Here is a 26,574-nt window from a genome sequence, read left to right as displayed (position 1 = left end):
TAATCGTCGTCACCGTCAACACAATCGTCGTTATCGTCAACACAGTCGTTGTACTCGTCGTTACCGTTAAGACAGTCGCTGTAATCGTAGTCGCCGTCAACACGATCGTCGTTATCGTCGTCAACACAGTCTTCGTAATCGTCGTTACCGTTAAAACAGTCGCCGTAATCGTCGTCACCGTCAACACAGTCTTCGTAATCGTCGTTACCGTTCAAACAGTAGCCGTAATCGTCGTCACCGTCAACACAGTCTTCGTAATCGTCGTTACCGTTAAAACAGTCGCCGTAATCGTCATCACTGCCAACACAATCGTCGTTATCGTCGTCAACACAGTCTTCGTAATCGTCGTTACTGTTGAAACAGTCGCCGTAATCGTCGTCACCGTCAACACAATCGTCGTTATCGTCGTCGCCGTCAACACAATCGCCATCGTCGTCGCCGTCAACAGTGGTCACAATGGTCGCCAACGTCAACACAGCCATTGTAATCGTCGCCTTCGTAAACAGCCGTAGTTACCGTCGCTGAAGTAAACTCAGCCGTAGCTACCGTCAACATAGCCGTCGTCACCGTCAACAAGCGTGTTTAACGTCAAAACAGCCGTCACCACCGTCAAAACACCGTCTACACCGTTAACATAGTCGTTGTCACCGTCCCTACGTTGTATCACTCGTCATTGTCGCTGGCGCCGTTAACCCAGACGTCATAATCGTCGCCGTCAACACAATCATCGTCACCATCGAAGCCCTCATCACTAATCACTGTCGCCGCCGTCAACACACTCGTCGTGATCGTCGTTGCCGTCAACAAGATGGTCATTATCACCGATGTCGTCAACATAGCCTTCGTCACCATCGCCGTCAACAGTCATCGTCGCCGCCGCTGCCGCCTTCAAAACAACTGTCGTCATTTTTGCCTCCGTCAATACAGCCGTCGTAAATGTCGTTGCCATCAACTCGGCCGTTGTTATCGTCGCCACTATCAACATATGCTGTTAACATATTTGATTTCATGGTCGCCGTGTTCCAAGTAGTTGTTATCGTGTGATTCATGACCATTTCATAAAATTATACACTCAAGTTCTTATTATAAAGGACTTAATAATATGATATACAGTAAAAAATGTAGTATCACTGGGGTATTACGCTACAGTATTATCGTATCACATCGTAACATATTATATAAAGATTATAGCCTACATCTAAAGCTCTTGTAATCAAGGGAAACTTTTACAGTTAAATTCTTCAAATCATCTTTCCTTGATCTTACATCTTTTCTTGTTCCACAGATATGCAGTTGATTATTAATTTTCGAATGCGATCTTCACTCATTCTTCATAATGTTCCTTTGAAATGCAATTTAATATGCGCATTACTGAAGCGTATCAAGGGTGAAATGGAGGATGATCTTGAAGCGCATGTGAATAGCGAACAAAATTCTCTGTACAGATGAACTAAATGAAGACATGTGATGAAATGAGGAAGTGCTTTTAAGACAGATTTCGAAGAAAGGTCTTATGTAATAACATTTATTATCCCCGGGAAGTAGTGTGAAATTTCATGGCAGAAACTTATTTCACAAATCAAGTGTAGTCAGTCTATAGAACCCGCTAGTTTAAATACAAAAACCAATTTTTCTCCAATTTATGTAACTTCTCACAAATCTTCATATTTAATTCCAAATTAATCTGTAACTCATTAGGAACATTCGAAATATATCCATTTACAATTATCTCGTCACATACATTCCTTGAAGTTCAACAAAAAATGCAGTATTTCATTATGTTGGACTAGTGTTTTTCCTCATTCAATGCGTGCGTTCCCACCGATATATTAAATTATTAACTAAATCCGAACAAAAATGATATTTCGGAAAGTACAACTTGATTACCGTTCTGAGAAACGACATTAAACAAAAATTCAAATTCGATTCTCTGCACTTACTTACAAATGCTTTTTAAGAAACCCGTAGGTTCATTACCGCCCTCACATAAGTCCGCCATTGGTCCCTGTCCTGTGCAAGATTAATCCATTCCCTACCATCACATTCCACCTCCCTCAAACCCATATTAATATCACCCTCTCATCTACTTCTCGGCCTCCCTAAAGGTCTATTTCCTCCCGGCCTCACAACTAAAACTCTATAAGCATTTCTGGATTCGCTCATACGTGCTACATGCCCTACCCATCTCAAACGTCTGGATTTAATGTTCCTAATGATGTCAGGTGAAGAATGCAAAGCGTGGAGTTCTGTGTTGTGTAACTTTCTCCATTCTCCTGTAACTTTATTCCTCTTAGCCACAAATATTTTCCTAAGAAACTTATTCTCAAACATCCTTAATCTCTGTTCCTCTCTCAAAGTGAGAGTCCACGTTTCACAATCATACAGAACAACCGGTAATATAACTGTTTTATAAATTCTAAATTTCAGATTTTTGACAGCAGACTAGATGACAAAACATTCTCAACCTAATAATAACACGCATTTCCCATATAATTATTCTGCGTTTAATTTCCTCCCAAGTGTCATTTATATTTGTTACTGTTGCTCCAAGATATTTAAATTTTTCCACCTCTTTGAAGGATAAATCTCCAATTTTTATGTTTACATTTCGTACAATATTCTGATCACGAGACATAATCATATAATTTGTCTTTTCGGGATTTACTTCCAAACCTCAAGTAAAATTTCCGTGTTTTCCCTAATCGTTTGTGGATTTTCTCCTAATATATTCACGTCATCCGCATAGACAAGAAGCTGATGTAACCCATTAAATTCCAAACCGTCTCTGTTATCCTGAACTTTCCTAATTGCATATTCTAGAGCGAAGTTAAAATGTAAAGGTGATAATGCATTCCCTGCTTTAGCCCGCAGTGAATTTGAAAAGCATCAGACAGAAGCTGGCCTATACGGACTCTACTGTAAGTTTCACTGAGACACATTTTAATTAATCGAACTAGTTCCTTGGGAATACCAAATTCAATAAGAATCACATCATATTAAATAAAATGAATTGAAATTTCTCCCTTCGAGATCTTTCATATGCAGAATATTCATTGAATTCATCGATATTTCTCCGATTATTAAACAAACAAAGGTTTACTTCGCCTTAGAGACTGATAAATTAAAAAAAAAACATGTTGGAATATCGTTTCAGCACGAAATTTAAAAGCACTATTGGCGATATGTGAGATCTGGTTGAACGTGGTCTTTAATCAGAATGAAAGAAACATTTAACTATATAAACAATAATGGAACCCACTCTGAAGCAAGCGCTTTGTGTCACAGAATATTAAGTCGCATTAATTATTCGGCAGTAAAGAGGCCTCCAGCTTATTTTACAGCAGAACACCACATTTGATCTTTCTGCAACGCATATCTTTTAAAATATGCATGAATTTAAATGGATAAAATTATACGTTTTAGGGAAATGGATAAGCCATTGATTACATACTTCCCCGGGATGAAGTCACTCAACATAATGTTTTATGCATTTCGCAACATTATCACAGTAAAAACCAAACAACCGAGTGTGGTTCAGAATAATGTTATATGCACAGTTTGTTCCGAATGCTAGTTTCAATATTATTTTCATTTTTATACTACAGTTTTAACTGTGTGCGTATCCTCATTGCATATACAGAGTGACTCACTTAAGTCTTTCACGTACTATAAGATTTTCTCTGTTGTTGCTGCACAAAATACCAGATTTAGAAATTAAATTATATCGTAGGGGATAACTGCTGTACGTAATTATACTTTTTACATAGGTAATTTTAAAGACATCAATACCGACATCTTTTTTAAAATGGTAATAAGGCAACATTGTATTACACCGTGGAAATGATATACAATAAGTTCCCGGACTACCCTGAATGTAGGCAACATACAGGACATTTGAAACAGATATGTAATCTGGAAGCAGAGAAATGCCTGATATATATACTAAATGCACTACTTGAAAGGCAGAGAGGAAGACTAGCCATGAGCCGTACATGGATACATTCCAGGAAAAATCGCATTAAGTCCTTGATATGCACAAAATCACTTGTAGACGTTTAGTTCTTAAAGAAAATCTGTCGTTGTTTGACACACTAACTCAACAGGCATGGAAGCAATTATCTTCAGTGACACGCGCATATATGTTTAACGGTAGAATAAAGACAACTGCAGTTCGGAAATATATTGATTGCACCTTACACATCGTGTGGAGATCACATAATGCAGGCCTACGTAAATAAAGAAAAAAACAATTGCTATATGAAAAAACAGCAAATCCTAGCGATTTGCAGATACATTCCTCACAGTAGGTGATTTAAAGAGTGTGTCAAAAGAGATGACTGCATTGAAAAATTCTTGTCCACTCTCCATCACTGATCGACTCACTGCTGTCAATTTTTCTGGGGCTATTGCAGCAACTTCAGCGGCAATACCATCTCGTCGTTGTTCCTGCAATAACTCCTACTGTATGTGCAAAATATGAAATTTTTTAGTAGGAAGAAAAAACACATTTATTCATCCCATGGCAGCCGTACATAGGAGACTGTGAATTTTTACATTTTAGAAACAAAGAAATATAATTACATATAGGAGATTTTATTATTTGCTGTACCACTATCTAAGTTATTTAATAGAACAGAAATATGAAAATCGACAAATATGTCACATTGGAGTTATTTCAGGAACAACGACGATCTTTAATGCCTCCTGCAGTTGGGATCTACTGGTAAACTACTTTTTTTTTACATGTCCGCATAGAAAGACATCTAACTGCGTCAGATCAGGCGATCGAGCTGGAAATCTCTGAACTCGACTACCTCTTTCCACCCATCGATTTGGGAATAACCGGTTTAGCTTTCCACCTTCAGTTCTGATGTCAACATTATGAATTTTGGAGACATAGGAGGGTGTGCGTCAGATATAGTTTTTATATTTACTCTTTCAGGTGACACTCACAAGTCAAGAAGTAGCTAACCCAAGAATTGTAATTGAAAACATAGTGGGTTCCTATTTGAAATTATGGATTTGATCTTCATGTTTCATTCCGAGCATCAAATGTTCCCTTCGATGTAATTTAATTTCTATTCGTAGGATTTTGCAGAGCAATAAAAGTTAAATAGCTATCGGAGGTGAAAAATTTGAGTGCGTCAACCGGAATAAAAAATATTACATCCGTGAGTATGTAATTCACTACCGGAAATATAGAGAAAAAAATAAACCAAATGCTACAATTTATTTTAACACTAAAGATCTGAATCGGATGGTCTATCGAGACAATGAGTCCAACAGAATGCTTCTCTGGCTATAGGCTGTATAATTTGCCGATGATGGAATTTGTGCAAGTTCCAGGACATGGTGAAATAACAATGAGTCCATTTCTAAAGACATCCACTGTGAAATCTTAAAAACGCATAAAATCAGCTTCTATGTGAAGGAAAAACACAGTAATATTAGAAAATTTCAACGGATTATTCTTAAAAATTAATATGCCCGCCAACATTCACTTCTTGATTCCGTGATACGATGCTAAAATTCTTACAATTACATCAAAATATAAAATAGTTTGTTTCATACACAATTTACCGACGTACTAGTTGGCTTTTAAGAAATAAAGGTAATATATTTCACATGTGTGAATTTAAATTCAATTTCGCGTAACCTTAACGATCCACCTCACGTCAATGGAATTCCTTGTCACAAAGTATTAGGGGCTGCAAGACAATAAACACCTTTAAAAACTGCTTAAAAGATAACCTTATTAGCATTTCACTCCAATCATACTGATTTAAACTATCACTGACTACATTGTTACTTCTTTCTTTAGACATCATCCTGATAGTGCTGTATTTTCAAATTTGTCTCCTAATAATCTCTTTCTATTATCTAATATTATTTGAAATATATTAACATTATATGTATTTTAGCTTAATTCTGCTACATAATTTATCTCAGTGTTTAATTAATAGTTCATAGTATTTTATTGTTTAATTCGTAAATAACTCTTGTGTACTTGTAACTCTCATCTAAATCAAATTGTTGAATTCTTTGTAAGTTCATGCATATGTATATACACTTTTTGCTGGTTGAGTGGAAGAGAAGGCCTTACGGACTTAACTCTGCCAGCTAAAATAAATCATTATTATTATTATTATTATTATTATTATTACTATTATTATTATTATAAATTCATATTTATTTTGCAAACCATCTGTACGAGACAGGTCACAAACCGAGAATATTACCCACGATAATTCTACGAAGATTGGTTCGATTCACGCTTGGGCTGATTACCTTGTTGGGTTTTTCAGAGGTTTTCACCAGCCATAGGACAAATGTCAGGTAATCTATTGCGAATCCTCGACCTCGTATCGCCAAACATCATCCCACTATCACCAATTTCATCGACGCTATAAAATAAATTGTTTTATTTAACAACGCTAGTAACTGCCGAGGTTGTATCAGCGTCGCCGGTGTGTCGGAATTTTGTCCCGCAGAAGTTTTTACATGCCAGTAAATCTATTGACATGATTCTGTCGCATTTAAGCATATTTAAATGTCAGCGACCTGGGCCGGGACCGAACCCGCAACCTCAGACACTGAAGGGCAGCACTCTGCAGACTGCGCCAACAAGGCCGACTGGACGATATATAACCCAGTAGTTGACACAGCGTCGTTTAATAATTAAGTAAAAAGTAATAAGCAACATTTTTAGACGACAGATAAATTCGTCATAAGAACGGTTGTAAATTCGTTACCACACACACACACACACACACACACTCACACACACACACACACACAAAACTTCAGTCTTGAGTAGGAGTTTAAATTTTAGCAAAAAAAAAACAGTTTTGTTTGGAATGGCCATGCACAGCAGCCTCAATATACTAGGCGACACCTCTGCTCATACCTATTTGCATTGACGATGGTACTTCTCTATGTAGTCCCGAACCTAGGAAGTGTCTAGTTTCAGGACATGTTGAAATAATCAAAATTCTATTTCTAAGTGAAAGATTTCATTTACTGACAAGGTAATGAAAATATTTAGGAAAATACGTAATAGAGCTTTTAATAATTTTGGGTAAAATTTCTCAGATCGATGTATTGAAATTTGGTATTTATTTTAATATCTTACTGAAAGTTTTCTTTAAAATATAGTTCGCAAGGACTTATATATACATATATTTTATATATATATATATATATATATATATATATATATATATATATATATATATATATATATATTCCATTTCAAACATAAAACGACGAAAGAATGTATATACACGGAGAATTTCACACCCTAACCGAAGTTGACACAAACTAAATCAACATAAATGAGACGAACAAACCTGATGAATACGTGCCATGGAGTTAAAATGAAGCCAGACTTCCACCTCAGTTAATGCAGCATACAACATTGACAACGTACAAACTTCCATGCCTAAGGTGGGTTTCAAACCCTAGATCGTCGTTTCCACACAACGTTAAAGCCGCGAAATTTAGCCTTTGCGTACAACGCAGTCTGAGGACGAATATTACCTCTGACACGCAAGGATCACATCTCTGCACTAAGTTTCCCAGAGGCACTTTAAAAAGTGAGATCTATCATTTTTCTATAAATAAGAAATACATATGACGAAAATAGGCCGATGTTAATGTTACAAATATTCGCATTATTTCTGTTTAAATCTCAAAGTTAAAAACAACAATTGATTACTTTATTTATGTTAAATTAAAAAAACCTGAGAGGCTGTAAATTGTAATTTAGGAAATGTCGTACAAAAACTGTTATTAATTCAATGTCACTCGTCGGAATAAAAAGGTCATGCACTGCCAACAAACTTCGTACTTACAGTACAACGTGTCAGAATCACGTAACATTCTCACATTCTTCTAAACGTTTTCATTAGTCACCGAGAATTTCGTAACTACATTTGCAGTGTTTGCTATTTTCTGCACTGTTAACTGAACGTTCGATCACTGGTGTCAGAAATTAGCAGATCTCCCGTCAAATTATAATTTCAGCAACATATTGAGTTTTCGTAGCTTACAGAAATAGTGAAACCGACCTATCAATTTACCACGCAACCTTCGTTTACGTGCCATTAGTAAACGCTTTCCCGATGGTTCACAAGAAAAGAACGATATTTATTAAGTTATTTTATTTTGAGATTGGATGACTAGATTTTAATATTGAAACTGATATCTTTCCTTTCAACTGTCATCATATTAATTTCATTTCATTATTTCTGTCAAATTTTCAAAGATCAAATGAACATTGTAAGTTATACAACTAAGTTAAAAACACTTACATCACCAAGGTTTCAAATTTTAAAATAATTTGTAATTAGCTAATTTCATTATTATTACAATTAAATCTAATAAGATGTTCTTTCTAGTTTTATTGAAATAAATTATGACATCCGCAAAATGTACACAAAAGTCCACCGATATAGCCGACTTTAACTCATTTAATTTTAACCGTAATATAATTATGCATCGAGATTTCCATTTACAACACAATAATCATAAATATTAAATCGCTTTTACATACACAATCATTTTCAATGATTCCAGAATAAAAGTCTTCGCCATGAAACACTGGAACTTTTAATCATTTGTGTAACATTTTTAAGTTAACGTTAATTTTGAATTATTTTTTCTCTTCGTTACCTTTCTTCTTTAACATCACTTTAAAGCTACACTTGCTTCGTCATCATGTGTATATTAAATACTGCGACTAAAAAAAGTTAAATAAAATGTTCGAGGCCTTATTTAAAGGAATTTAAAGGCAACTCTCTAAAAAAAATAGGAGGATAAACTCTAAAACAAACCCGGATAGGAATCAATTAGCTATTTATATTTCTGGAATGATCCATTTTTGTTATACATTTCTGTATAAATATTTATCTTCTGTGAAAGAGGGGTTGTTTAATATTACAGAATTTGACTTAAAGTAGAATTTTTACTCATTATTTGAACGATATACTTGCAAAATAATATACATTTCAGAGAGTCTGTTTATTTCTTGATTTGTTCACGTACACATAGCGCGGTCTAATGATTTTCGGAGAAGGGCATCGTAGAGAAGTGTTTAACGCAGAATTGCGAAAATTTATAGCGGATTATATATCTCATAATGAGTGTTTTTATTTGGTTACTTTAAAACGCTTTATAAACTGGTATGATTATCTAGCGTCTGAATGAGATGAAGGGTCCAAAGCTGAAAGTTACCCAGCATTTGTCCCTAGTGGATTGAGGGGAAAACCCCGGAAAGAACTCAACTAGGTAATTTGTCCCAACCAGGATTTGAACCCAGACCCGCTAGTTTCATGGTCAACCGTGCTAATCGTTACTCCACAGCGGTGGACTCTCAGAATGAGTCTTTAAGGCTTCCTTCGATGTCCTAAAAATATGGAAATGGCGGAGATTTAGAGATTGTGTTCAGTCCAAACGCATGATATTTATGTACGTCGTATAGAACTATTAAGCGGCATATAAAAATTAACGTAAAATCCGATGAAAATGGGAGTAAGATTCTTCATATTGATGTTATTTCTGGTTACGGCAACCCAACACATTGCATATAATAACGTTAGAAATTTCTTGGAAGACTGCTACGGAAGCTGTGCTGTTTTTATCAAATAGACTGAAATAATAAAATAGTCGGTACAATTAAATTAATAATTATAAATGGCGTTGAGTAAATTAAGACATTTCGTAACTCAACACCTCAGTTGTTCGTACTGTACACATGTACATATGTTGTCATTAAGATTTTAATACTGAATTCTTTAAATATGGATATGTTTTCATGAATTCCATGCTTCTGTTTTAGACTACTGTATTTAATAACCGTAACTTCAGGTTATGTAGTATGTCAACACATATCAGAGATAAATTCAATTTGAATATAAATATGTATATTTAAATAAAGAAATTCGGAAGTGAATTTTGTTTCCTAAGGCACTGAACCCATATCTAAAACTTTCAACCTAATGAATATCATCTCTTTACCATCCATAACAGTCATATTTTTTTAAAATTCTAAGAGTTATGCGGCACTAGATCATTATTATAAAATCACGATAAACTTTCCGCAAGACATGAATTGTCTTTAAACTTGTCGATCGTTAACGTGAGTTCACCGATAAATGGAAACAAAAATCATATACAGTACTATAGTTTCATGTATAAATCGAAAGCTGAAGTGTAAGGATTCTATGGAAGAGAAAATGTGTTTTGGGCAAGTTTTATTACGGCATTACAACTTCAGATAGTTCGCTGAAAGCTAAACAACTTATAGTATACGTTTTTACTGGCTGAGTCGTAATTCATTATGTAAGTGATACTAAATGCATATTTAAACCTTCTAACTCATATACAAGTTAGAGAATCCCATCTGCCTGTTAAAGTTCCAGACCGCAGTCATACAGAATACAGTAATGAACATCACTAATGTGCGTGTATCTCACAATATTGAAAGACCCGAATGACGAAGAACATTTCTAACTGTTCAAACCGACGACATAGTAAACGCAATGACTTTGTGCATAACAGAGGAGATGCCGAACACGCATATGAAGTTTAGAGTTTACACGTTGTGTGTGTTTCTGTAACAATGAAAAACTAGATATTTTCTTCGTAAACTGTCAGTGATAAGTTACACCGTCAAACCAAACATGTCAAGCGTGGGAAGGAACGAGCCGTCGCGTCGTCAGTATTGCTTTAAAACAAAGTGATACGAAGTATAATTCTCAACAAAAAGTTCGTTTCTAGAGCATCAAACGCTAGACATTAAATTTTTCATTTTCCAGTTATTACAAACGATACTGTATGAAATGCAGTTATTTCATCTCGTTAGTTGCTACCGAGTTTTAAGGGAGATGTGAATGTAAAATGTATCCTGCGGGTTTGAATGTTAAGTGTCTGGCCTCTAGATTTCATCTTTCGGATCAATAAAAACTTCTACTTTTAGAAGATGATGTTGAAAGTATTTTATACAAAAATAAAAGTTTTACGGTTATTCCTGGTGTTTCATCTTATTATTTGGCGAAGTCCGTCCAGGAAACAAAAACCGGATTCTTTCCCTTGGATTTCTGATGTTTGAAACTATTTCAAACGAATTTATTCATGACGCGACACAAAATAAATTTGCTGAAGGAACTTGAAGAGACATTTCCGACTATCCTTGATTTAGAGTATAACTGTCAAGTAGCCAATAAAAATAAATGAGCAAACTGTAATTTTTCTTAATGGTTTGAATATGTACGCAGCATTTGTACCTATATCGAAATAAACTTCCTTAACATTGTTTACTTATCATTAAACACTTATTCCCTTTTCGGCCTATTGCTACTCCGAAACGAATTAATGTTCCTGAAGTAGTTAAATTGTGTAATTTATCAATTCCCAGGGCATTGTAAATTATTTATCAAATAAAGGAACATTCAGGGAATTTATTATTGCGTTATGTTCGATAGCAACATTAATTATGGCAGAAACGGAAAGGCTCCTGAGAGAGCCGAGAGTGTGAAGGGGCGTAACTGACGAGCGTGTGTCTAGTAACAACCGAGTCGCATGTTTCGTCACATTCCCAGACACATTCTCGTCCATGTAAAAACCAACTTCATCTAGTTCTGTCATTTTTTCCAACAAGCGGTAGGACCTGTCGGAAAGATATACGTATATCCCGTTCTTAAATCGATTTATCCGGAACAGAAACAAAGGATGAAATGTCACTTGCAAATGCTCAGAGGAAATAACATTTCCAATGTCTACACAGACACGGTAATGGGGCGGGTTCATGTTATTTTTTGTGGAATTCTGCAACACTCGACGATCACACATAATCCTTCTCCTGCGAAATTATGCAACGTGCGACACAACTTGAGTAACATCCAGTCGGGTCTACTTACCAAACACACGACCACCACAAACGTTCGCGATTCCTAGCAAGAGAGAGAAGGCTACGAGGCCTATAGACATTTTGAGACGCGACTTCTCATACCCGAGGATTCCGCTCCATTGCACTAACCACACTACACACAGAAGAGCAGTGACAGGCGAACAGCTGATCTAAACACGACTCGATTGGCACATGGTCGCACGCCGACTGTCGCACCGACACTGGCGCCGGCAGAGACCTCGCACGGGGAAGTCGCTAACCAGCTGGGACTTGCGCACATTTGGCGGTCAAACTCCCAACAATCCACCTTCTAACCACGCCTTCCTAACACAAACGCGGCAAAATGATTTATCTTTGACGATAAATTTGTTAACAGGCGCTAGATTGATAACTAGTAACACGTGACTTGAGCCAAGTTGTGACGTCATCACACGTGTCCCTGAAAGTCCAGATATCGATGCTGAAGGGGTCGCATTTTCTTCACACGTCGGTGAAATCAAGCAAAGTATTTACCAACAACTTATTTTTATCTCATTTTCTATATCTTCAACCACGCCGAGTCCAAGCGCGACTTGTTAATCTTTTAACCAACTCTGACTTGTTCTACTTATCCATTTTCCTGCGTGTTCAGATTTAATTTATCCGACGTTTCGTATCATACACTTCAATTCAGAGGTTCACAAAATGTGGGTCGCAACCCTCTAGGACAGGGACGGGAAACGGCCATCCTCAGAGAACTTAGCTTCTCCCGCTACAGTTGCTATTACGTAGATACTCTTTTGCTGACTGCTCTATTTACAATACTAGTTTTCCGCTCCTGCTCTAGGGGGGGTCGTGCAAAGAGCTGAGGGGGTCGCGAGATGATTACAAAATAATACAAAAACTTTTATTAACATAGGCCTACATTCATTTTGTATTTAGAACATAAATGCTAAACACAAAAATATAAAATATGGGTCAATCTAGAGCATCCACCGGCCACTGAACGAAGAGTGCACACTTTTATCACTGCCAATGTGACGATATAAACCAATTTTCAATACTTGTATCACAACCACAACACGTTTAAAATCTTATTGTACCATACACAGGCCTATAGAATTATTACTACATTAACACATTTAGTATATCACGAAACATGTAAAATGTAATTATTATAAAAGTCGCCAGTGATTCTTCTTCGAATTAGTAGTATTAGTACGATCCACTTCCAGTAGATCGAAACCGACATGATTGGCAGAGCCGACAATACATGAAAACGAAGTGGTACTAAATGTGAGGAATGTTACTACAGGTGTGTAGTATTTATGTGACAGGTTTGATTAGGTGTGTATTATGTGACAGGTTAGGTTAGGTTTGATTAGGTAAGTATTATTATAAGAAAGGTTATGTTAGGTTTGATTAGGTGTGTATATTATCACTATGTTGGCAACACTGAAACCCACTGTTACATTAAAGAAATATGGCTGTATTCTTCGTTCACGCACGACGATTTTCGTATATAAGTAAGGTAAGTATTTAGGACGGACTGGGTGGGCTCATAGCTCTCCCAGTAATCACATCAATTTCTACTAATCAATACTATAAATCCAAGGCATTTTCAAGGTATTTTATCAAGTTCCTATAGTGCCTGTGACATAAGAAAGATTTACCAAAATATCTTTCAGTAGTTTTCATTATTTACTTTCATGTTGTTTTATGATCTAAATATTAATGTAATAACTATGTAAGCAAAATGTATTTAATTAGAATTAGAGTCTGGCTGGGCGGAAGAGAAGGCCTACTGGCCTTAACTCTGCCAGATTAAATAAATAAATTATTATTATTATTATTATTATTATTATTATTATTATTCCATGTATGGTGGGTCCCTATCACCACGGCATGGCGCGTCCTCAGGTTGCGGATAGAGGAGACGGCCTCCAGATATGGAGGGTAGCTGCGAATATATTGAATAAGCAGTCGTGGACAGCCGATAAGGGGTGGTCCTCCAGCTTGGGGGTTGGGCGAAGGGCTAACAACCCATCACCGTAAAAAACAGCTTGTTACGAATTCCTACAGTAAGATAGAGTGTTAGTTGGGAGACCGGAGGGAAAAAGACCTTTAGGGAGGCCGAGACGTAGATGGGAGGATAATATTAAAATGGATTTGAGGGAGGTGGGGTATGATGATAGAGACTGGCTTAATCTTGCACAGGATAGGGACCGATGGCGGGCTTATGTGAGGGCGGCAATGAACCTTCGGGTTCCTTAAAAGCCATTTGTAAGTAAGTAAGTATTATTATTATTATTAGTAGTATAAAGAAAAAAATAATTCAATGACTGTCTTTGTCTTTTTTTTAAGTTACTTCTCAAATCTGGACTCTGTATTTTATACACACAGATATATCATTTTCGTCCACACCTGTGGTGTAAAGGTTAGCTCGTCTGGCCGCGAAACAAAGTGGCCCGGGTTCGATTCCCGGCCAGGGAAAGTTACCTGGTTGAGGTTTTTTTCCGGGATTTTCCCTCAACCCAATATGAGCAAATGCTGGGTAACTTTCGGTGCTGGACCCCGGACTCATTTCACCGACATTATCACCTTCATCTCATTCAGACGCAAAATGACCTAAGATGTTGATAAAGCGTCGTAAAATAACCTACTAACATAAAAAGTATCATTTTCAAGTTCAAGGAGATTTCTCGCTTTTTTTATGGCAATAATAGACAAGAAACTTATTTTGCATAAATTTCAGATTGTAAATATAAAAAATTTCAGAGTTTCATCTGCAAGCTCGAAATATTCCAGTATTCCTTCGATCCAAGAATGGTCTACAATTTGCGCTAAAAGTTTGCTTTCATTATTCCATCAGCAGGCATATTGAATTAGTTTTTCCACAATACAAAAAGTGAAATACAGAGCTATACTTTGGAATACAACATAACTCAATTAGTACAAATCGTTTTTAATTGCTTATTTTACAATGCTTTATCAACTGCTGTGGTTATTTACCGTCTAAATGAAATGAAGGCGATATCAGCAAAACGAGTCCGGGGTTCAATGCCGAAAGTTACCTAGTATTTGCTCTGAATGTTTTGAGGAAAAACGCCGGGGAAAACCTCAGCCAGGTGACTTGATCCAACAAGGATTTGAACCAGGGCTCGCTACACGATCAGACAGGCTAATCGTTACTCCACGGCGGTAGACTACATATAGTTAATAGGGAAAAACTTAAGTAAGAATACAAATGGAATGTAATAAAATAATAATAAAAAAAAAGAAATTTAGGTAAAGATCACAAAATTATGATAAATTAATCTGTGATCAAGGGAATATAGTGATGGTGAAAAAGAAGAAATATATATTTTATAAAATTGTGGCAGAGAAAAGGGATTTTATTGAAGAAAATCCGAACTGAAGAGAATCCGAACTGAAGAAATGCAGTTTCAATTTATTTCTGAAACTCGATAATATCCGACAGTCTCTGCCATGCAGTGATAGATAATGCGAGAGGTGTGTTGCGGAAGCGTTAATCGATTAAGAGTAGAAGGATTTTCTATGTTTAGGAATGGACAGTGTGATATGGTGTTGTAAACGAGTATTTATAGCATGAGGAAGACAAATTTTGAAAACAGAAACTAAATATCTGGGATTAGAGTTCTGAAGAATGTTGATGAATGCTGAAGAGTGAGATGACTGATTCTTCATTCTTTGAGACGGATCCAGGACAACATATTATTAGAGTAAGTGAAGGTGAGATTATGAACACGCTGTAGTCTTTCTGTCAATCACACGGTGAAGCCAGTGAAGAAAGTATCGCAGTAATCAAAATTAGGCATCACGAGCGACAGTTTCTAGCGGGAATATTGGTATTATTCATTTATGTTACAAGACTAGCATCAAATGAAATATTCTCTAGATTCTTCTTAAGCTCCAACGGAAGAAAATTTCGGATTATTTTAGTGACATGTGCGATGGCTAAGTGATCAGACCTCCATCCTGTCACGCAGGCGGTCCGGATTCAAATCCCGGCCAGACCTGGGATTTTTCATTGAAAAATCCATAGTGACACTTGACATTTTCTGGAGGACAAGTTCGAAATTGGGTTTTTTCTCGGGCTTCTCCCGTTCACCCATATTAGGCGTCTACATAATTCCGTCAACATTCGACCTGGTTGGAGAGTTGTTATAGCGCTGGCCTTCTATGCCCAAGGTTGCGGGTTCGATCCCGGGCCAGATCGATGGCATTTAAGTGTGCGCCTTGGTTGAGGGTTAAAGCTGGTTCATGGTGTCCCTTTTAGAAAATTCCATTCCATTTTAGTGTATTAATTTACATAAACTTTTTATTACATTTGTGCGTAATTTGCATATTACAACTTAAGTTTCTATTCATATACATTTCTAGATATTTTATAGCATCACTGTATGAGCTAACATTTCAATTTATCTTAATAGTACATAATATGTAACATGTGTTTAATTTACTGAACAGTCGTTTATGTCCCAATATACTTGTGTTATTTTTCTGAGTTCAGCTTTAATCTAATCTTGTCGAATATACGAAAATGGAAGCAAGCTGCTGTTGATCTCTGGAAAGAGATGAGCCGGAAACGCTGCACAAAAGGGCCACTAAGAGACGATCACACAAACGGAAAGGATCTTGTATGCAAAAGAAGAGATTGTGAATGATGTGGAAATGTAAGCAGCTTTTAAGGGATTTCCTTGTTCGAAATATTTACTTTTAATATGAAATCCATGAAAAATTTATGTTATTATTATTATTGTTACACTGTATTTTACGTTCTTTCTTTAATTGTGAAGATTTTTGTACGTGATATGGGACAAGTTATTGCGTAGTCAGATTCAGCATAGTGAAATTAGGGATATTACGTAATATGTTTAATTTTATCATAAATAATTGTTGCGTGACAGGGGACACAGTGCATATTTAGATTGAGCATAGAGAAATTAGGATTTTAAACTATTATAACGAAAAATGTCCTTGTTTGAAATAGTTACTAGTAATTTGAAACAAATGAACTGTTTAAATAATTTCAAGGAAAAATTTGTTCCAGGGCGGGTATCGAACCCGGAATCTTTGGCTGAGCGCGCAAGCGCTCTACCGACTGAGCCATCCAGGAACTATATCAGGCCTCGGCTCAATTATTCACATTATATCCACATACTTCAAGTAGGTTGACAGAACGTCAGAGCCCATCATTGAGTGCACAGTTTCTGTGTAACTTTAATTTGTGATTTTCTGTTAACGAGTAGTACCTTCAGCTTTATAGTGAACTATACATGAAAGAAAGTTTTGTATATCAACAGTTTATTGTATTTGTTATAGTGTGTACTTTAACTTTTTATTTAATTTTCAAAAATTGGTATGTCATATTTCATATTTCATTGTCACTAAGCATAGTAAATCTTAACTCTCATTGCTGTAATATGTTACCAGTCAGCAATGTATGCATTGTAGGAGGAAAGGAACTGGGCACACTACCCCATAATCTCCTGGCTTAGTTGCATTATGAGTGATGTCTTATTTGTGTCACTTACGATTAGGGAACGAAGTTGAGACACCAAAACATTACCTAGAGTCTAAGGGTGCTATGCAGAGACATTTCGCTAGCCCGCGCTACGAGCGTGCTAAACTAGCCCCGGCCATCGACTGATTACTTGTACAGGATTCATATCATATCATATCATATCATATCGCTAACACTGGTTTATGAATACGAAAAACGTTAGTTCGCTGATCATCCACCGGAAGCCCGCGCTAAGAATGTCTATGAATATGGCCCTACAGGTTTAAGGAACACAGATTATAGGGTGACGTTAGTTACTTTACTGATTTACCTTCAGGTTCGTATGCAAAATGCAACACGTCGTGTTAAGTGAGCTCTGTTCATTCGAAGTTTAATGGATACAGGTTTTATATTGTTTACTACTTTATAGTAGATTGTTTCGAAACAGCATGTCTATGTTCTGTTTAAAAAGTAAACTTTTGTAAGGAGTTCAGTTGTGATCGCAAAGGTGCTTTGAAGATGTATTAAAATGCTTCCAATGAAACCTAGAACTTTGCCTGTGCTTGTAAAGGACGGAGCTGACTATTTTGCAGTCAAGGACGAAAATATATTATGGTGTAAAGTAAGTTAGACGTAAAAGTTAATAAACGTCATGGTGTACAAAAACATTGTGACTCTAAAACACACATCGAACATATGAAATTGTTCAGTGGCTTGATTTCAGATTAATCCACTTTTTATTATGACTTGTGTCTGATGCTGACATGTGCGAATATTCCGTTCTATAAACTTTAGAATCTACAATTTAAAAACTTCATTGAAAAGTATGCATCTAGAAAACTGCCGACTCCAACAACCATGTGTACATAATACTTATCTTTGTGTAATTAAATAACTTTAAATTCTATACGATCAGCTGTTAGTAATAATAAAAGGGTTGAACTAAAGCTGAGGAGTGTCCTTGAAAAAATCCTGCATATTCGGAACCCTGTGAAGTGCAATGAGAACTGAATAGTGGACAGGCGCAGCATTGTAATACATAAAAACTATTTCAGAATCGCACCGATAACATCGTGATATTTCGAAAGAATATTTTCTTGTTTAGTGACAATGGGAAAAGTTTCATATTTTAAAATTTATTAATCTAGGCTATATAGTTGTACATTGCAACAAAATTAGTGACACTTAAAATACACCATTTTTATTTAAAATATATCACCATTTTCTACAAAGAAGAGAATGAGGTAAGTCGCTTTCTTAAATGTGTCTTATAACCTATTTGTTTTTGTCACCTGATTACACCGAGTAATATTTTGATTCAGGCTTAGTAATGTTTTTGTATGACCATCTACTACTCTGAGTTGATGTAAACAACACGACTTGTATAATAGGAGACGTAGTTAACTTCATAGGTTCGATGTGCGAATTTCTATCCTTACTTATGAGGTTAAAACCTGTATTCGGACAGTTGACTAAACAACAAGCATAGTACATGCAATAGACAATGTCAAAGAAAACTTACATAATAATATACAGGGACATCATTATACTTCTACTTCAATTTTTATTCTACCTGAGTTTTTGAATGTACTTCACTCCAACCCCTTCTACTAATGAAGTTCAACCTTCCTCCACACAGATCCAAGATCGCATATACAGTCATAGTAGCCTTACGGTCATTGTAAACAGTACGTTCCAAAAATATGTTCGCGTTTTCCAGTGACGAAAGAGGTTTCAATATTTAATCATTTTCGCACTGTCATCCATTTGCCTACGTCGTATCTCGGTTTCCTCCACCAGCTTTTATTCGCCGGCTAGTGGCTGGGCTGTCTTAGCTCTTTTCTGAGAACATTAATTGCTGTTAGGAATTGGACTTCTACGTAATATTATACCCATAAAACTGTTTAAAGTAACTTAAATAAAAGACCCTACGACATAACCTCTTGGACGGACAGTAGATAGTATGTCTGAGTAATTTTATCTTTTCAGATAGGGCAGAAGTGAAGATTGAATTTACAGTACGTAAGGTACTCTTTTATAGAGTAGGTACACAATTATTTCAATATGGGTTACTAGTACGAAGGACGAAACTGGTAATTGGGATTAGGTACAATAGTCTATAGTGCGATAATATACACATTAGAACTGAAGCCTGTATCGAAGTTTAAAAAATATGTGTTTAAATATCCATATTATAATTATTTTTCAATTTAACTTCACTCTCTATATTGTACGCTAATGTGCTGTAGACAGTATAAGATACACTGCATAATGAATACGTCCACATGGACATCTCAGTTCGTGTAAAAACACTCATTGTTAATGCTGTACTGTATTTTTATTAAACAAAAACCTAATGAAAATGATCAAACTCAAAAGCGAAATATTTCCTAGTTTACGTAAATGGATGAACTACTTTTCTTCCCTCCTATACGTAGTAAATTGATTTGTTTGTATATTACGCCAGTATCATCGAACTGGAAGGGGGTAGCAAACGGCGTTGATCCAGAGGTATAGCCAAGTTAATATTGAAAATGTTAGTAAAAATAAAATGATGTCCCTGTATTATAATTATAATAATAAATTAAAAAGTCACAATTATATATTTATGTCTTTCAATCTAAAAACTCATCAACTGAATATACACTATCCACCAAAAAGTAATTGGGCACTGTTTTTCCCCTTTAGAACCTCGTGGTACCACCTCTTGTTGCTATAACAGCAGCCACTCTGTCAGGCATGCTCTCCATTAGTTTGGGTAGGATCTCCACTGGAATGTGTCGTCATCCCTCTTACAACATGGCACTCAGTTGGACAATGGAAGTTGGCCCCATGTTTCGGCGGCTACTATGCAGAGGTATGCAGAGAATAATGCTCACCTGTTGGACTGGCCCGCACAGAGTCCTGATCCCAATCCCATTGGGCACCTTTGGGACGAATTGGACTGGCGATTGAAGTCTCGGGAGATGCGGTCAACTTTCATTGTCCAACTGAGTGCCATGTTACAAGAGAAATGGCGACGCATTCCAGTGAATATCCTACACAAACTAGTGGAGAGCATACCTGACAGGATGGCTGCTGTTATAGCAACAAGAGTGGTACCACGAGGTTCTAAAGGGAAAAAAACGGTACCCAATTACTTTTTGGTAGATAGTGTATATGATTTAAAACTAGTCATTTATGACTTCTTGATTTAAAAGCAACAATATTTAATAATTTTAGATTATCAGGTAATTTATTATATATTTTGATCCTAGATATAAGTGACTATTTTAAGTCTTACTCAACCTGAAATAAGGAAGATTAATTGCATTTCTGGGGGAAAAGGCTAATTGGTTTCTGATCGGGTCAAAAACCATGATAAAACTGATATTTAACCCTTGGAGTGAATTTCGATTAAGTCCGAAGGTCCTAATTAGTCAAATAAACTCTCACATCCACGCTAGGTTCCCCTGGAATCTTTTAGGATACGAAAGAGAGAGTGATGTGAGGAAAGCAACGGGATGCTACCGCATTTACCTTTTCCAATAAAAACTGCAAACATGAGTCCGGAGCAGAAGAAGATAAATATTTTATATATAATATTTACTGTGTGTGTGCGTGCGTGTGTGTGTGTAGATCATATGCGGAGACTAATAGGAAAGCACAAAATAGGAAGACTGGAGAATGCTGGGTTGGCAGTGAAAGACCTGCTCTTGGGCAGAACACTATGAATGCATGGATGAATGAATGAATTAATGAATTTTAGTCCTAAGCCTTGTTTCATAGCTGTGTTGGTCACTTCTTACACTAAAATAATCCAAGGAAATATGCATTACATTTTAACATAAAAAATAAACTACACACTGTTAAAATACCTAAATCTATGAGCAATAAAATCTACAATTCACTGCAAATTTTAAAATTAGAATTACCTTCTTCTATATTAATATTTTCTTTATTCTCTTATTACCAGCCTATACAGTTATGCCATATCTAATAATAATATTAGATAGGCGAAATAGAGCTTTTTATGTAGTGAAATGGAATACAATTTTTAATTTCTAATTAAATATAAAGGAGAAAAGTAGGTGCATATTTACATTGAATATAGCCAAATTAGGGATATAAACCTATTACAACAAAAATCCCAGGCAAAATTTTCAAATTTGTCATCCAGACTTATTTGTCAATAGTTAAACCACAACTTAGTTAAAATGAGAAAATTTATCTGCAAGGGTGTCCAAACGCCTATAGAACCAGAAGATATTGCACGTCAAGCATGCTCTGCTAAGGTCAATAACTTTCCACATAAATGAGGAAAAACCACCTTAAGGAATAAGCGCTGCGGCTTGCTTACGCCAGGGGTTATCTCTTACGAGTTACAATTGGACATCTATGATCTAATGTAGTTCCTGATATTTGCCCTTAATAGTAGAATAACTTTATTTAAATATATTGAATTATGAAAGCAAATAAAAGTTAGGGCAAATAATTAATGCAGATATATGGGGAATGGTAAAGTATAACATACTGGAAAATAGAAATCGCTTTTATTAACAGCCCGATGCCTATTTATTTATGTGAAATATTTCAGTGGATGTTGAGAATCGAACACCGTAGAGATTGGTGAGAAGCTATCAGTTCAGCTATGGCTGAACGCAGAGCGTTAAATACATGTTTACTAGACCTCAATTGATATCGGACTACGCATGCGGGTTCAGTAATTGGGAGGTGCGAGGTTCGATATGCGAGACTGGCTATTCCGATCGAAGTTACGCACGATTATAGCCGCCTTAGTAGCTCAGTTGCCAGAGCGTTGGTTTACGAACACTGAGGAACCGAGTTCAAATCTGAGCGAAGATGGAGTTGTATTCTGATAGATGGACCCAAGTTTATGTGGGTTTACATCGAGATCTCTCGTTTTCTCTTCGTTATTCAATCAACATTTTCCCACGATTCGCCTTCCATTATATTATTATTCTCGAAAAATAGGGAACCACTTGTGCTTGCGCAACGCTGAATCGATCGTCCACCAAGGTCGATAATCATCGCGGTTTTTCCGCAATTGGGTAGTAGATGACAGTGGTGGTGGATTCTAGACGACATAAAGGCCTAAATAAGAGGCTCCGGACCTCCCCTCCTCATTCCTTTGTTCTTCCATTCCTCACGGCAACGTCTTGCAAAGTTCTTCGAAATTTTCTGACAAATTTATTTTTTCGAATGTAGAAATAAACATCATTATTTGGCTCTTCTGTCCAGGAATGGTCATAAATCCGCTTGAAGGTTGAAACAAGAGAAGTTAAAACGAAAAATAACATGTTTAATCTTTCTGTAGATCAATACTACAACTTACACTTACTATTTCGCGAACTTCGTTTCCATTTCGGGCGCTTACTGAAATAGAGGAAATCGGAAATTAGAGATTTTCTCAGGATTGTCCAGTTTCCCGTCAAATACAAATAAGAGCCAATCAAAAAACATACTACTATTTTAGCGTGATCTTTCATTTTATAAAAATACGGTTTCAGGGTAAGTGTACTTAATTCGGTGATTTCGAGTTCAGACGACCAACCAGTCTGAATTAATGCTTCAGACTAATTTCCTATTCAGTCTGAGACGCCCAATGCCTTTTCCTGTTGGGGAGGACAAAAGTATTTCTTAAGCTGGCGAGGGACACTGAGTGGCGTCCCTCACATAGGAACGATTGGGCGCGACCTTCAACAAGATAAGATTTCTACATACCTCGTCTGTGTCTGTAATGATACGATGGAAGTTGCCTACCTGGGAGGCGCCATTCTGGTTTTCGGAGTCCTAGTGACCGTTGAGAATCTGTCTGTAGTGTCTCAAGAGCAGGAAATCTGTCAGTATTGTCATTCAATAATGTCACATTTATCAGCTCAAGTTTTTATGTGTAATTTACCCAATTGTGTGATTTACATACTGATCAATAGGGACCGAACTTTGTCCCACGAGGCTACAAAGTTAAGTATTAATGGAGTTTTAATTGGACGACGCGCTTGCATATGCAAGTGAAGTACCGGACTTGGTACTCACGCGACTTCTATTTGGTCAACTTAAGCAGAACAAAAGCATGGACCACTTTAACAATTACACTAATATTTACAATTTCAATTATTTACACTATACAGAGTGTTTCCGGGCTAGTGTTACAAACTTTCAGGGTTGATGGCGAAGGACACATGTATCAATTTGAGATAAGGAACCCTGGTCCGGAAATGATCGAGTCGAAAGTTACAAGCAAAAATAGTTATGTGGAAATGAAATAATTTTATTCCTCTGTACACCTTATTTACATCTATTTATCTGTACATCTTACACATATTGTATTATTCTGACGTTGTTTACGTTGTCTACTTACAGTACTGTCTGAGAGGTGGGGACAGGAAACTACACTAAAGCAATGCAGATGGCGTAATGTGTTACGGACATGGACGGTCCTGACATGCACGTCTGTAGACAGCAGTGTATGCGTACAAGCTGCAGTGTCCAGTCGATCAGTCCTAGTGAAATGGAGGAGTACACGATAGCGGAATATCCAGACCTGATTTTCGAATACGGATGAGCCAATGAGAACAGTAGACAAGCTCATTGATTGTATCGGGTTCAAGTATCCACGTAGGAGACATCCGGCCCATACCATCTTTCCACGACTGTTCCAAAGGTTAAGGAAAGGAGGGCACGTGTTGCACACAAATATTTTTGCTTATAACTTTCGACTCAGTCATATCCTGACCAGGGTTCCTTATCTCAAATTGATACATGTGCCCTTCGCCATCATCCCTGAAAGTTTGTAACACCAGCCCGGAAACACGCTGTATACATTAGAATACGTTATTTTTACTATTTAAACATACATAAAAATGTAGGCCTACATCGATAACACATTATTTACAATTCCATGTATTGATGTGTGTTGCAATGCAAAATGTTTTATTTAGTAATACTATAGCCTACTCATTTTGTAAATAGCGTATAGAAGATGTAATAGTGTAAATATGTTCGATCAATGTAAGCCTACATCCTTTATATTAGCGGAAATAGTAAAAATAGCGTATTCTAGTTTACATGTGTCAAGAGGCTGTCTGACATTGACTACATTCAAAGGCCGATTGTCAAAAAACTGCTTTTCGTCTCTAGAATCTTTCTTCAAATATTACTTTTGCATAATATGATTTTCATTTTTAATATGTAAATTTTCATTCTTCCGGTCCAAATTGTCTTCGCAATAAATTGTAATTGTTTAACTCTTAGACTTACATGTATCTAAACACATCTATATTTTGCTCTTCATATTATTACGATTATTATTATTATTCCATCGTTTTCTGTATTTATGTTATTTATAATATTTGTTATGTATTTTTTATACTGGTTAAGTGCAAGAGAAGCCCTTAAGGCCTTAACTCTATCAGTAAAAATAAATCAATTAAATAAACAAATTTAAATTGTAAGAAAGATTATCGCAATGTCATTCTTTATCACTACAATGCATTTTGAATAGTTTGTGGGCTCTAGTTCTGAGAACGTCAACTGCACACAAACATGATGAAAATGTTACCTGATAGTACCTGTGTCGCGAGCGAAACGTAACGTCACGCCAATATCGTCTATGAACAACTAACCTTATCTCCGTACACCCTGAGACAAAATATTATGGTTCCTACTAATCAATATTCAGGCACACATAAACACACATATTTCTTGAATGCAACAGGCCTATTTGCTCAGTGTGACGCAAGACTACAGCTTAAGTAAAAACGTCAAAATCACAAAACAGGATAGGCCTATGTATAGAGGATTCCACGTTAAGAAAATAGCATTGGACATATGAGGGCTGTCCCATCAACTATTTATAAGTATTTTCTTGAGAACTGAGAATTAATTAGTTTCCTTTAATTCATAGAACATAATTTCATTGAGAACTAGAGCGATTTCATGTGCTAAAATTGTGTTATACCTCTAAAATTAACATATATTTAATTTACGAATAACGGGATAACAGCTAAATTGGTGGAATAGCCTTGCGCTTTTTTGCCAAACATCCCCGCTGATAAATTTAACCTACAAGTAGAGGTGGTACAGTTGAGGCTAAGATTTTACACTGTTAAAACGCGTACAACATTGTCTCCACTTATTATGTGAAGTACACAAAATTTAACTGTCAGCAAAGAAAAAGAAAAAAGACATTAGGTATGTAACTTATTAGATTCTTGTTTGATTATAGTGTGTAGTTAATAATGGAAAAAAGTGTACTGTACATAATTCTAAATTTGTATTATAAGCACTTCTTAATATTTAATAACGGAAAACGTGTGCTGCACATAATCTTAATTTTGTATTATAAGCGCTTTTTAACATTCAATAACGGAAAACATGTGCTGCACATAATCTTAATTTTGTATTATAGGCGCTTCTTAACATTTAATAACGGAAAACGTGTGCTGCACATTATCTTATATCTGCATTATAAGCACTTCTTAACCCAACACGATAACTGTATTGATGTTTAACACAGTTTTCTTCTTCTTCTACTACTACTACTACTACTACTACTACTACTACTACTACTACTACTAATTATTATTATTATTATTATTATTATTATTATTATTATTATTATTAGTAGTAGTAGTAGTAGTAGTAGTAGTAGTATCATTATTATTTATATTATAAAGTACACAAAATTTAACTGTCAGCAATACAACAAAGGCATTAGACATGTAACTTAAGTTCTTGTTTGATTATAGTGTGAAGTTAGTAACGGAAAAAGTGTGCTGCACATAATCTTAAATTGGTATTATAAGCGCTCCTTAATATTAAATAACGGGACACGTGTGCTGCACATAATCTTAAATTGGTATTATAAGCGCTCCTTAACATTAAATAACGGGAAACGTGTGCTGTACATAATCCTAAATTTGTATTATAAGCGCTTCTTAACATTTAATAACGGAAAACGTGCGCTGCACATAATCTTAAATCTGTATTATAAGCACTTCTTAACACAATAAAATAACTGTACTTATGTTTAACATATTATTATTATTATTATTATTATTATTATTATTATTATTATTATTATTATTACTGATACTATTATTTGTAATTGCAGTAACTTTTTAATTGCCTAAAAGTATATTTTAATGGCTACTTTTGA

At 35.9% G+C, this 26,574-nt stretch overlaps 1 protein-coding gene across 1 annotated transcript in view; it reads right to left on the bottom strand.

Moving 5' to 3' along the window:
- The window catches only part of LOC138707727 (uncharacterized), a 357,450-nt gene extending 345,331 nt beyond the window's left edge, over positions 1-12,119 (bottom strand). Inside the window, exon 1 of the mRNA XM_069837593.1 lies at positions 11,919-12,119. Coding sequence (XP_069693694.1) covers positions 11,919-11,988 — 70 coding nt within the window. The 5' untranslated portion in view covers positions 11,989-12,119. The remainder of the gene's footprint in view (positions 1-11,918) is intronic.
- Positions 12,120-26,574: the final 14,455 nt, after the last annotated feature.

The sequence above is a fragment of the Periplaneta americana genome, chromosome 10, assembly GCF_040183065.1.
Source record: "Periplaneta americana isolate PAMFEO1 chromosome 10, P.americana_PAMFEO1_priV1, whole genome shotgun sequence".
In the NCBI taxonomy this organism is placed as follows: Eukaryota; Metazoa; Arthropoda; class Insecta; order Blattodea; family Blattidae; genus Periplaneta; species Periplaneta americana.
Note: the sequence above shows the minus strand (reverse complement) of the source record. Positions and strands in the feature narration are given on the sequence as shown.